At 42.3% G+C, this 14,322-nt stretch overlaps 1 protein-coding gene across 1 annotated transcript in view; it reads right to left on the minus strand.

Moving 5' to 3' along the window:
• The window catches only part of LOC129814167 (double-stranded RNA-specific editase B2-like), a 34,864-nt gene that overhangs the window by 3,693 nt on the left and 16,849 nt on the right, over positions 1 to 14,322 (minus strand). The window contains exons 2-7 of the mRNA XM_055867046.1: positions 7,338 to 7,427; positions 5,956 to 7,115; positions 3,463 to 3,580; positions 2,733 to 2,901; positions 585 to 736; positions 232 to 400 (exon numbers count right to left, since the gene is read on the minus strand). Of these exons, the coding sequence (XP_055723021.1) occupies positions 232 to 400; positions 585 to 736; positions 2,733 to 2,901; positions 3,463 to 3,580; positions 5,956 to 7,115; positions 7,338 to 7,427 (1,858 nt within the window). The remainder of the gene's footprint in view (positions 1 to 231; positions 401 to 584; positions 737 to 2,732; positions 2,902 to 3,462; positions 3,581 to 5,955; positions 7,116 to 7,337; positions 7,428 to 14,322) is intronic.

Raw genomic sequence — 14,322 nt, forward strand, 5'->3', positions numbered from 1 at the left:
TAAGGCTAGAGATCAAGCAGGACTAGGAGTTGCGTCCCAAATGGCACCCTGTTCCCCAGAGCCACTGGGTCCTGGTCAAAAGTAGTGCACTATATAGGGAAAAGGGTGCCATTTGAGACACAAGCCTGGAACATTACCATTGGAACAAAGGGAGAGAGACAAGCCCCCTTTGTTCAGTATGTTATACGTTTGTGACTCAGTGAAAGTCGTCACTGTCTAGCTGGTGCTCACCTGGCCATTTTATCTGTGCAGGACATGGTGACGGGAGGTTCCCTCGGCAACCCCCTGTCCCATTTCTGATTGGCTCTCCGTACGCTGACAGGAAGTGTACCCTCACCGCCTTCCATCTTCATCCTCAGATGGCAGCGTAACTTCCTTACAAATCTGTGCCAGCTGTGGTCTGAGGGAGTAGACAACTGATGCAGCACCAACAAATGCAAACCTGCTCTACGAACCACAGTACAGGCAGATCATTTTAAAGTAGAGCATTTTAAAGCATTGTTTTAATGTAACTGTAGATTCTGCTTAATTCAGTCTTGTCGACTGCGAGTATGAATGATATAAATTGAAATAAAATTTCTTACGTGTAGCTGTTACCTCGTAGGGGCAATTGAGGCGTGCGTCCCCACAGGGCGATGAGCTCACATACATATGGAACAGAATACCATCTCTCAGTCTGTACCCAGACTCTTTGTCTCGCACAAAGATGGACTGCTCCAAACTGTCTGGCCGGTTACTAAACAAGGAAATCATGTTGTTCTGATCATTCTGAGTATGAACTTTCAAATAAATTGTCACGTGCAGCCTAATCACCCAGATACATCTACACTATATACACAAAAGTATGTGGACACCCCTTCAAATTAGTGGATTCGGCTATTTCAGACACTACCGTCGCTGACAGGTATATAAAATCAAAAACACCCATGCAATCTCCATAGACAAACATTGGCAGTAGAATGGCCTTACTGAAGAGCTCAGTGACTTTCAATGTGGCACAGTCATAGGATGTCACCTTTCCAACAAGTCAGTTCGTCAAATTTCCACCCTGCTAGAGCTGCTCCAGTCAACTGTAAGTGCTGTTATTGTGAAGTGGAAACATCTAGGAGCAACAACGGCTCAGCCGTGAAGTGGAAGGACACACAAGCTCACAGAACAGGACCGCCGAGTGCTGAAGCATGTAGCGAGTAAAAATCATCTGTCCTCGGTTGCAACACTCACTACCAAGTTCCAAACTACCTCTGGAAGTAACGTCAGCAATAGAACTGTTAGTCGAGAGCTTCATGAAATGGGTTTGTGTAAGTGTGTTCTCTGGAGTGATGAATCACGCTTCACCATCTGGCATTCCGACGGACGAATCTGGGTTTGGTGAATGCCAGGAGAACGCTACTTGCCTCGATTCATAGTGCCAACTGTAAAGTTTGGTGGAGGAGGAATAATGGTCTGGGGTTGTTTTTTATGGTTTGGGCTAGGCCCCTTCGTTCCAGTGAAGGGAAATCTTAACACTACAGCATACAATGACATTCTACACCATTCTGTGCTTCCAACTTTGTGGCAACAGTTTGGGGAAGGCCTTTCCTGTTTCAGCATGACAATGTCCCTGTGCCCAAGCAAGGTTAACACAGAAATGGTTTGTGAAGAACTTGACTGGCCTGCACAGAGACCTGACCTCAACCCCATCGAACACTTTTGGGATGAATTGGAATGCCGACTGCGAACCAGGCCTAATTGTCCAACATCAGTGTCCGACCTCACTAATGCGACTGTGGCTGAATGGAAGCAAGTCCCTGCAGCAATGTTCCAACATCTAGTGGAAAGCCTTACCAGAAGAGTGGAGGCTGTTATAGCAGCAAAGGGGGACCAACTCCACATTAATGCCCATAATTTTGGAATGAGATGTTCGACGAGCAGGTGTCCACATGCTTTTGGTCATGTAGTGTATTTTGAGATGAAAAGGGTGTTTTATGTTAAACATTTCTATACTTCAATCATCCTTGTGCACTTGACGTTGATGGGAACACGTTTAGTTATTCAAGGCTTTTAGTACAATGTGTTAATCAAGAATCAAAATTGATTCTTGAGTGATGGGACATGGGCATAAAATAACATTTACAAGTGTCTCTTTTTAAAATGGAACCAAAATATCAGTGCAGATAGGTAACAGCTGATATAAAATGTTACACTTGCAACTTCAATGTAAAAGTATACAAGCAAAGATTCTTCAACTTCGTCCTCACGGTTGAGGCCTTGGCTATGTCCCAAATGACACCCTATTCCCTTTATAGTGCACACATTTTTACCAGAGCACAGAACCCTGTTCAAAAGTAGTGCACTATATAGGAAATATGGTAGCATTTGGGATGCATTCCCTTGTGTAAGGATACAGTATATGACAGTATATATACAGTATATTACAGTACAGTATATATTATATAATTAAGCAATAAGGGCCGAGGAGTGTGGTATATGGCCAATATACAACGGCTAAGGGCTGTTCTTACATATGACGCAACACGGAGTGCCTGGACACAGCCCTTAGCCGTGGTATATTGGCCATATATCACAAACGCCCGAGGCGCCTTATTGCTATTATAAACTGGTTACCAATGTAATTAGAGCAGTAAATAGAAATGTTTTGTCATACCTGTGGTATATGGTCTGATATGCCATGGCTGTTATCCAATCAGCATTCAGGGCACAAACCACCCAGTTTATAATATACAGTATATTACCAGAGGAAGAGCTCCAGTTGGGTGTAGAGAAAGCGGAGGAAAGCCCTCCTGGTGATGACCTCAGCATGGCAGTCATTAACCGTCCGTCCCTGGTCACTGACACACACTCCACTGAAACACTTGGTCCCTGTCCCCAGAGACACCACCTGGCCTCGTCTAACGTCAAAACCTGGGCAGGGAACAATACACAATGTTTCTTACTAACCAACCTCAAACAAAACTGCACAGTACACTTATACAACAGATTTGAGTGTTGTCCGTGTCCCAAATGGTACCCTATTCCCTATATAATGCCTTTTTTTTACTACTTTGGAGCCCATGGGTCCTGGCCAAAAGTAGTGCACTGCATAGGGAATAGAATAGGGTGCATGCCAACGCTTGTCTTTTGGGATATCAGTTACAGTAATTTGGCCTCAAACAGGAAATGTCCTTACAAACAACTTCATCTAATTACATTTTCTGGCCTATATTCAAAGGCATTTGAATAATTTACGACGTATCATACATTTTGATGCTGGTATCTACAGTTGTATTGAAGAGAGATCCACCATTTCTCTTTCATTTTGACTTGTAAAATATTTCAATGTCAGTGAAAAGTGTAATTATGGCTGCCTTCCAAACGGCACCCTGTTCCCTACATAATGCAATACTTGACCCGAGCTGGTTAAAAGTAGAGTACTAATATACGTACAGGGAATAGGGTTCCGTTTGGACAGAGTCCATAGCCTACCTCTGGTCATTACGATGCCTGCCAGTACTTTGTGACGGCTTTGGGAGGTAGGGCAGTAACAGTCAGCTAGCTGACTGTGTTTCTCTCTCACCAAATGGAAGATTGACTCTGCAAAGCACTGCAATCACATACGTTAACGGATTACTTCCAAATCAAACAGGCAATGGTCAAGATAACAGCTGTATTCACATCTACATAAACAGACAGTAGAGCAAACAAAAGTTTGCCCGCTAGTTGCTAAGTCAATATCACAGTCACCAAAACAACCAGATAATAGTTGCCATGCATCATCAGGTATGGTGGACGTGCCGCAAGCCTGCGTCCCATATGGGCTTTGGTCAAAAGTAGTGCATTACATAGGAAATAGTGTGTCATTTGGGACCCACACTGTGGCAGTGCTTTCAATGACTCTGACAGAGGTTTCTTCTCTGTCTCCTCTCCCTGAGACATACAGTATTAGATTAGCATTATATTGAGAGTATATCTGGGAATGATGAGACTATATTGACAATATTTAGTAGTTAATAAAAAAAAGGCTAACTCATCCAATCCACTTAATTTACATAAAATATACGATACATGATCATTGGAGTTATCATCCCACCCGTGCCCTGATATCAAGCTTGGAGAGATGACTAGAAAGGGGAAATGATATTGTCTAAATGGCAATGGGACAAGGTCATGCGCAATGATGCGTAATGAGCGTATTAAATAGTTATTAATATGCTCTTCACACCTCCTCTTAATTTCAATCTCCTTCAGTCTGGGGCTCCTCCTTGATCACCAATAGGCTGTGATGATAATGGTCATCCTACAGTCTCACAGTGACACCGGCGAATTCTGGACTTCTAACCCCTTTGTAACCCATTGTGTGTTTTACTCATGGGTTGTTGCATTGGATTCGCCTATTTATTCTGCATACGCTGATACCAACCATTCGTCTGTGTGATTAACAGGGGCTGAGCCAGAGTGATGTTTGTGAGACAATGGCGGATCCCAAAAACGGTTCTTCTTACAAAAATGTATGGAAAGTCCGAACAGTTTGAGCTACAAACTATTGTGATCCATCTCTCACGGAGACACGTGTAACCTGTTTTGCACTATCACAAGCCACACAAGAGTCCTTAGAAGGTACTCTTTGAAGAGTTTCTTGTCGGGCGCCCCCGACAAGCATTGATTTAGCTAATAAATACTTTGTTGAGGGAAAATGTACTTGATACGATTGAGATATGTTGTTGTCTCACCTAACTATCTTAACAAGAATGCACTAATTGTAATTCGCTCTGGATAAGAATGTCTGCTAAATGACTAAAATGTCAAATGTAGAAGGTAAGGGGTTCTTCTACATAGGTCATAGGAAATTGCAGGATTTGTGTCTATAGTACTGTAATAAGTTCACACAGTTGCTGTAACAAACTCCAAATCCACATAGCTGTCACTGAGCAAACAATTTATGTACTTATGGCCTCCTTATAAATATTTTTTTTAATCAGGTTTTTGCTTGGCAGACCTTTTTTTAATTGCCATTCGTGAATAAAGCTGTTAATGTCCAATTGTTTTCTACTTGTAGCCCTGGTTGTCCTGAAAATAAAATGGAAAAACACTTCAATGTGAGACTAAATATGAGGGCAGAGCAAGCAGATATAAAAAAACATGTTTTTTTGAGGAAAAAAAGAAGAGTACAGATTATTCTATAGGTGACTATACAAACGTTTTTGAAAAAGCTCATTTGAAAAGAAAAAATGTTTGAAAAAAACATTTAAATGTATGTATTGGTTTCTTTTCATTTTTATAAGAATGCAATGAATTGAAGGTTATTTGTTGCAATTTAACGATTTTAAGGTTTGGTGTGGGGTGGGGTCACAAGAAATTCTTGGTAAAAATATTTGGCCCTCAGAACTTCGGGCAATTTTTTTGGGGGCCAACACTAAAAAAGTCTGAATACTACTGTTCAAAAGCATGGCAAAAGATGAAGAGCAGCTTTTCTGAGACCAGACAGACATAACAGGGGTGTGAAGCTGCTGTGGTTGGGCATGCAAGCCAGGATAGCGTTTAGTCCTGAGGCTCCTGGACATGAAATGCATATTGATACGATACACTCCATTTGGTGGCAGTCTGAGCACCTCTTAGATATATTCAGTATGACCATTTAGAAGATGGGATGGATGGCAATGCTGCAGCTACAGAGGCAATGGACAGGGCATGTTCAATAACCCTGTTCAACCTGGGCACTTCAATGAGGATGTGAATGAAATGGAGGAATCAAAAACTTGATGCACTGTGATTGCTTTATCCAAATTACAGCAAATTGAAACCCTGCATCTCAACATTGTCATTGTTTTAGGAGAGACATTGAACAGCAAGCAAGGCTTGGTACTGATTGCAAAATGAATTAATATTGAAGAATTCTCCCCCGTAGCTAGACAAAACAGAGTTAGGAATATGGTTAAACTCAGAACTCATACAGTAAGTCAGTGAAGGTAAGGTACCCACCTGAGGTAGCTGAGAGCTCTTGGCCCAGATGGCAGTATGACTGATGCTAGTCTCAGGCCCCAGACTGATGTGAAACAGGTCCTGTAGGGCTGAGGCTGCTACCTGGGCTTGAGCCAGTCTCTTACTGCGCCCACAGCCCTCAAATATCCTCCCATCCACCCTCACTGCCATCACAAAGCTCCTGATCGGCCTGCCTCGCACTCTCTCCATCAGGCAGACGTACCTCAGGCCTGGCCTTAACTCATTGAGCAGAGCCACAGGCCTCAGCTCCTCAACAATGGAAGAACCGATCCTCTGCCTCTTCTGATTGGCTGAGGACATCAGGTCAAGGGTCAGGCATACTAGTCTCCCATGGTTACAAATGCTGGAGAGCAACTCCTGTCCCTTTCCCCCTGTCCTGTGGCTGTGGTATAGGAGTTGTGTATCTCCCTGCACTGGTGGCTCCTCAAATTGCAACTCCTTTCCGTCTGTCCTGTGGTAAAGGAATTGGTCTTCATTTGCTTCTGGCTCAAACTCCTTGAAGAGCGTGTCAGGGACGAGAACGGCCTGGTCTGAGGTGAAGTCTGTTGGTGCTGTGGTGTTGATAAAGTTGAGGTTTCCCATGGTGATGTGAGCCTGAGGGGCGTTGGGGAACTGGATGAAGGACCTAAGAGCCATCTCTGCTGCTCTCATCTTAGCCTTCTTCTTGGTGGGGCCTCGGCCCTCGAACCTGAGACCGTTCACCTCTACTCCTACAGCGAACACAGGGGCGTGAACTGGCCCCGTCCAGGATGCTATCTCATACTGTAGACCTGGTCTCAGCTCGTTCAACTGCACAAGGGCGTTCTTCTTTGTGACAGACCAGGAAGTCCTCATTGTCTTCCGACAGGTTGCATCACTCCCACGTGATGCTCCTCCCTCAACCGACAGTGCAGACGGAGTCGTGGTGCTATCTGATGTAAAGCAATGGGCCGTCCTCTTACAGATCAACTGGAGTTCATAGAGAAGACTGTCTTTTCCTTCCACCAATGGCTGTTTCCTCTGTAGAGCAGTAGTCCTGGAGAGACCTCTGGAGATGTCAGTGTAAAGAGCTGATTGATGATGTGCAGGTTGTTGTATGGTGGAATAGTCTACTTGGTTTGTGCTATGACGATTCTCCTTCACCTCAGCGCTGCTGCTATCTGTTCCCCAATTAAGACAAGAACAAACATAGTTGAGGAAACCGCTATTAAGTTTCACATTATGTTGATGAGATTTTTAAGAAAAGGCCAAACTACCGAAATGGGAAAGCTTAGCAAAAGGTGTAAATTGAAAATATAAACTGATAAATTGCTGGTGTGCTACTCTGATTGAAATGTGGTGTGAGTGAATAGCACGGAAAGGGAAATACATGAATCAATTACTTGAAGTGTCTCCATGGTCTTTTGATGTTGTTGTCCCAGTATCTCTAATCTTCATAGGGCTGGTGAAGGATGACAGCATACTGGCTCTCTCTGAAACACAACAACGGAGACAGACAGTTACTGGGGAATCCACACAAAACATTACAAAACCCCAGGCAAAACCCCAGAGATGTTTATTTATTTATTTTTATTTTTATTTTTTTTAACCTTTACTTAACTAGGCAAGTCAGTTAAGAACAAATTCTTATTTACATTGGGATTTTAAAAATGTTTTACAAATACATTTTAAATATAAAAAATAAAAGATAAACATGTATATATATATTAAAACAAAACAAAACACACATCACGACAAGACAGACAACACTACATAAAGAGAGACCAAAGACAACAACATAGCAAGGCAGCAACATATGACAACACAGCATGGTAGCAACACAACATGACAATAACATGGTAGCAACACAAAACATGGTACAAACATTATTGGCACAGACAACAGCACAAAGGGCTAGAAAGTAGAGACAACAATACATCACGCAAAGCAGCCACAAATGGCAGTAAGATTGTCCATGATTGAGTCTTTGAATGAAGAGATTGAGATAAAACTGTCCAGTTTGAGTGTTTGTTGCAGCTCGTTCCAGTCGCTAGCTGCAGCGAACTGAAAAGACGAGGGACCCAGGGATGTATGTGCTTTGGGGACATTTAACAGAATGTGATTGGCAGAACGGGTGTTGTATGTGGAGGATGAGGGCTGCAGTAGATATCTCAGATAGTGTGGAGTGAGGCCTAAGAGGGTTTTATAAATAAGCATCAACCAGTGGGTTGTGCGACGGGTAATCAGAGATGACCAGTTTACAGAGTATAGAGTGCAGTGATGTGTCTTTCTGGGGAGGTTCCCATTGGTGGCAAATCTGATGGCCGAATGATAAAGAACATCTAGCCGCTCGAGAGCACCTTTACCTGCCGATCTATAAATTATGTCTCCGTAACCTAGCATGGGTAGGATGGTCATCTGAATCAGGGTTAGTTTGGCAGCTGGGGTGAAAGAGGAGTGATTACGATAGAGGAAACCAAGTCTAGATTTAACTTTAGCCTGCAGCTTTGATATGTGCTGAGAGAAGGACAGTTTACCGTCTAGCCATACTCCCAAGTACTTGTATGAGGTAACTACCTCAAGCTCTAAACCCTCAGCGGTAGTAATCACACCTGTTGGGAGAGGTGCATTCTTCTTACCAAACCACATGACCTTTGTTTTGGAGGTGTTCAGAACAAGGTTAAGGGTAGAGAAAGCTTGTTGGACACTAAGAAAGCTTTGTTGTAGAGCATTTAACACAATATCCGGGCAGGGGCCAGCTGAGTATAAGACTGTATCATCTGCATATAAATGGATGAGAGAGCTTCCTACTGCCTGAGCTATGTTGTTGATGTAAATTGAGAAGAGTGTGGGGCCTAGGATTGAGCCTTGGGGTACTCCCTTGGTGACAGGCAGTGGCTGAGACAGCAGCTTTTCTGACTTGATACACTGCACTCTTTGAGAGATGTAGTTAGCAAACCAGGCCAAAGACCGCATAAAAAGCTTTGGCCAAGTCAATAAAAATAGCAGCACAACATTACTTAGAATCAAGGGCAATGGTGACATCATTGAGGACCTTTAAGGTTGCAGTGACACATCCATAACCTGAGCGGAAACCAGATTGCATACCAGAGAGAATACTATAGATAAAGAAAACCAGTCAGATGATTATTGACACATTTTTCCAACACTTTTGGTAGACAGGGCAAAATAGAAATAGGCCTATAACAGTTAGGATCAGCTTGATCTCCCCCTTTAAATAAAGGACGAACTGTGGCTGCCTTCCAAGCAATGGGAACCTCCCCAGAAAGGAGAGACAGGTTAAAAAGGTTGGACATAGGCTTGGCGATGATAGGGGCAGCAACCTTAAAGAAGAACGGGTCTAAACCCATCTGACCCAGATGGTTTTTTTGGGGTCAAGTTTCAGGAGCTCCTCTAGCACCTCGGACTCAGTGACTGCCTGCAGGGAGAAACTTTGTAGCGGGGGCAGGGGGAAAAGAGGGAGAAGCATCGGGGATAGGCGCATTAAAAGGGGTGGGAGATGAGGAAATGTTGGACAGGCAAGGAGGCATGGCTGAGTCAAATAGGAATCCTGACTTAATGAAGTGGTGATTAAAGAGCTCAGCCATGTGCTTCTTGTCAGTAACAAGCACATCATCAACATTAAGGGGGGCGACGCAATTGTGCGTCTGTGGGGCGACGCACAATTGGCATAGCGTCGTCCGGGTTAGGGAGGGTTTGGCCGGTAGGGATATCCTTGTCTCAGTATGTAAAATGTAATAAAATGTATGCACTCTACTGTAAGTCGCTCTGGATAAGAGCGTCTGCTAAATGACTAAAATGTAAATGTAAATGTAAGGGACATGGGCAGCTGTGAGGAGTAGGGTTTATTCTCCAGGTCTTTAACTGTTTTCCAGAACTTCTTGGGGTTTGACCCACAGAGAGAGAACTGCTCCTCAAAGTAACTAACTTTGGCCTTCCGGATAGCCTGAGTGCACTTATTTCTCATTTGGTTGAACGAGAGCAAGTAGCCTGAGTATGTGTGTGCCGAGCCTTTCGCCAAATGCAACTCTTGAGGTGGAGTAACACTGCAAGATCACGGTCGAACCAGGGGCTGAACCTGTTTTTAATTCTTGTTGTCTATATAGGATAGGATAAAGCAATCCTTCTGCCCCCCCCCCCCCCCCCCCCCCTTAAAAGATCTAGATGCACTATTGTAAAGTGGCTGTTCCACTGGATGTCATTAGGTGAATGCACCAATTTGTAAGTCGCTCTGGATAAGAGCGTCTGCTAAATTACTTAAATGTAATGTAAATGTATATGGGGGCATTTGTTAACAATACCACTGAAAATATTAAAAAGAAGGTCCAAGCGTCTTCGACAGAGGGGATCAAGCTGATTCTATACCAATTTACAGAGGCCAGGTCATGAAGGAAGGCTTGCTCATTAAAGTTTTTTAGCAAGTGTCTATGACAAATCAGGACAGGTCGTTTCACTGAGCAGCCATTTCGAACACAGGCTGTAAAACAGTGATCACTAAGGTCATTACAGAAAACACCAGACTGATCGCTATTAGGCTTATTTGTGAGGATAACATCAAGAAGAGTAGCCTTTTCTGTGTGTTTGGAGTCATACCTTGTGGGATTGGTAATAATCTGAGAAAGATTTAGGGAGTCCCATTGCTTTAGGACCTGGTCTGGTGGTTTAAGCATGTTCCAGTTTAGGTCACCTAGCAGGACAAATTCAGACTTGGTGTAAGGGGCCAGGAGAGAGCTTAGAGCAGGTAGGGTACAGGCCGGTGCTGATGGAGGACGATAGCACCCAGCAACAGTCAACAAAGAGCTATTTGAAAGTTTAATACTTAAAATCAGCAAATCAAATTGTTTGTGGACAGACTTGGTGGAGACAACTGAGCACTGAAGGTGATCCTTGTTAAAGACTGCCACTCCCCCACCTTTGGAAGATCTGTCTTGCTGGAAAAGGTTATAACCAGATAGGTTAACATCAGTATTCAAAACACTGACAGCCAACCAGACAGGGGGAGACTGGCCAACCAGACAGGGGGAGACTGCCAAGGGCAGACGGTGAACAGATCTCCAGGTGGAATCCAAGCAGCAGTGCAGCAGGCAATGGGAGTAGGTGTCACACCCACTTGGGAGAAGCTTTATTTCTGGAGGCAGATTTCTTGTAGAAAATGCCAGTGGATGGTCTTTGAACAGCAGGAGGGGGCTTCAAGGTCTCTTGATCTTGGTGGGGTAGCCTGCCATTTGTTGGGCTCAAAGGCTTCGACACCTCTCGTTTCACACGTCAGTGCTAATTGAAGTTGTATCTCTTTGTCCTAGCATAGCTTGGTAGCCTGAGCATTCAGTCCTTATTAAGTAAAATATATAATTGTAATGTATTTTTTCTTCTTGGCTTTTGAAAGTACAAAAATGCTTCAGACTAAGCATTACTCACTCAACTCCAGATTGGATGGATTTCAGGTCTCTGCTTGTTTGCCAGAGCATTTGATGTATAGTTTGGGAATAATAATCCTTGAATGTAGGAAGCATTCCAAGTAATTCCATCCAAAATCAGGTTGTAGGTTTGGAGTTTTGATTTGGAGTGAAGGTTATGTTGTTTAGGGTAGCATCCTGTATATGTCCCTCCCAAGAAATGTAAGTTTGTCTAACTCTAACTATCTATTTTTAAAAACATCTCTCTCTGGGGATCCTGTGGCAATGTGTTAACCCATGCCAAGCGTCACGTCTGGAGGAAACCTGGAATCATTCTAACGATGAACATCGTGGTGGCAGCATCATGCTGTGGGGACGTTTTTCAGCAGGAGGGACTGGGTGACTAGTCACGATCGAGGGAAAGATGAATGGTGCAAAGTACAAGCTTGTACTTGTAGCGTCATACCGAAGAAGACTTGAGGCTGTAATTGCTGCCAAATATGCTTCAACAAAGTACTGAGTAAAGGGTCTGAATACTTATATAAATGTGATATTTCAGTTTTTGTTTTATATACATTTGCAAAAAAAAATTAAAACCTGTTTTTGCTTTGTCATTATGGGGTATTGAGTGTAGATTGCTGAGGGAAAAAAAGGCTATTTAATCAATTTTATAATAAGGCTGTAATGTAACAAAATGTGGAAAAAGTCCAGGGGTCTGAATACTTTCTGAATGCACTGTATCTGCACTCCCAGTCATGAAATCCATAGATTAGGGCCTCTTGAATTTATTTAAATTGACTGATTTCCTTACATGAACTGTAACTTCAGAACTGTAACATCTTTGAAATTGTTGCATGTTGGGGTTATATTTTTATTCAGTGTATAAAATACCTGTACTGTATATTATTTATATTCAACTCTATATATTCCGAGCCCAAAAATGGACTGAAGTAAACACTTTCATGGTAACAATGCAAATCTGATGACTAAAGCTGAAAGTCGATTAGATTTCTGCTGGCTGAAGGGATGGAGAGAAAACAAACACAGAGGGAATGCTTAGAAAACTGGAGTAATTGAAAGGTGTGGCAGATAAGACCAGAATATTCCACACAGGGGTGGCATCCTTTTAATGGAATCCATTAAAAAAAATCTGCCAATCTGACTAGTTCTATGTAACCTAGTTGTCTCCTAGTTGTTTACAGATTGTATGGACAGCCAGGCAGTTTGTTCTTTTGTTTTATCAATGATTTTCTGCTAATAGACAAAGAGCTGTCAATCAGTTCACACTTCTTTTGAGCAGATGTGTTATTTTTACCAGATAGAAGGAAGAATAACATGCTGATGGCAATTGCAAGTCACCTTAGTGACCAATAATTCAAAGTAATTAACTTTCATGCTTCCATTGCACTTAAACCAGAAGGCGGTAAAAAAGAAGAGGACCATTAGCCAGTTACCGTGGTCCACTGTGCATACATTGTATGTATGTATTATATACAGTGTGCATGTAATATACTGATCTGTATGATAATAATGAATCCGAATGTTCTCAAATGATTTGAACTGCTTCTGATCTAGAGGAATAGCATTGCCTATTGTCACTACCATCAGCTAGAAACTATCCAAGTTGTTCAGCATTGCTCTTGCACTTGAAGAAAGACAGTACGCATTAGAGAAAAATCACACCACTTTTTATTAATTATGCTTAGCAAATGAGATTATGCATAGCTGTCAGGCCTCACACATTGGATGGGAAGCGGGTGCTTTTCACTTTCCTTGCCATGCCTAATTTCATTATTCTATTAAACATGCTTCATTAACAATGACGGAATTAACCAATTTGCCTCTGGAGTTTTAAAAGAGTCACACTGGAATATGATGACGTGATATCAGATTTGAACCTTAGCATGTAATGTACATCATGTGATTCTCCATGGGCTTGGGTTTGGGGTAGCTGTGATTGTGTGATATTAAACGATAAAAAGTGTCAACAGTGCACTACAATAAGAGCAAATAGTGACATTTCAATAGGTTGAGAAGGCAATGCATGGGAGAGAGAAAGTATGTCAACTCAGTCTAATAGTTAACTATAACTAGGGGACTGACTCACTGTAATAGGGGATCCTGTCTCGAGATATCTGAGGTAGTGGTATTTGACAGGTGGAGGAAAGCTGCAATTATCAACTGATATGTCTCTACTTCAAGATGGTGAGAGACGTTATTTACCTCCCAGAATACAGTGTCTTTAGAGGTATTGTAGTACGCAGAAAGGAAATGTTTTATTTGAAATATGTCTGTATTTGCATTGCATTCACTCGACTGTATTTAACAGCATTAAGCTTAAACTCTTACAGAAAGCTTATACAGTTCAGTCCTTGTTTCCTGTGAGGGTATAGTCAGATTAACCTGAATTAAAGCTGAAGGCACATTCTAATGAACATCTTGCTAATGCACATGTAATCCACCCAGAATGGGGATGAACTAAATACCTAGGCAACTGTCGGCTTGTAATGTTCCTGCTTGTCAAGTCTTCAATACTAACCCTCAGATACACAAGTGTTCTATCTAGCATCTTAGGCTTTCAAACTGATCAACTGAGGCTTTTTATGAGTAAGCATTCTCTTCTATCAAGTCAGTTAATTCTTATGGAGTTCAGAGAAAGAGACAGATATTAAATCTAGCTAAGCAGCTACGGAGGGGTGGTAGGGTTAGGGGAAAATAATAAAGATATTTTTAAATATACGGGGGATTGAAAATGATGCAGACAATTACATTGTTAGAACCCTCAATCTATCTGCAATATTAAAGCTAATCTACCCCCTAAAAAATATAATAATAATCAAATTTAAAAAAGCAGATGCGTGACAAAATACAGTTATTTGTTTTCATTTCCAGAGTAAATTACACCATTAGCTGGAAGAATGCGGGCCAGGGAAGAGCAGGAAAGAGCTTCCCGTGCCGCTCCAGTTTAAAAGCC

The sequence above is a fragment of the Salvelinus fontinalis genome, chromosome 17, assembly GCF_029448725.1.
Source record: "Salvelinus fontinalis isolate EN_2023a chromosome 17, ASM2944872v1, whole genome shotgun sequence".
Lineage (NCBI taxonomy): Eukaryota > Metazoa > Chordata > Actinopteri > Salmoniformes > Salmonidae > Salvelinus > Salvelinus fontinalis.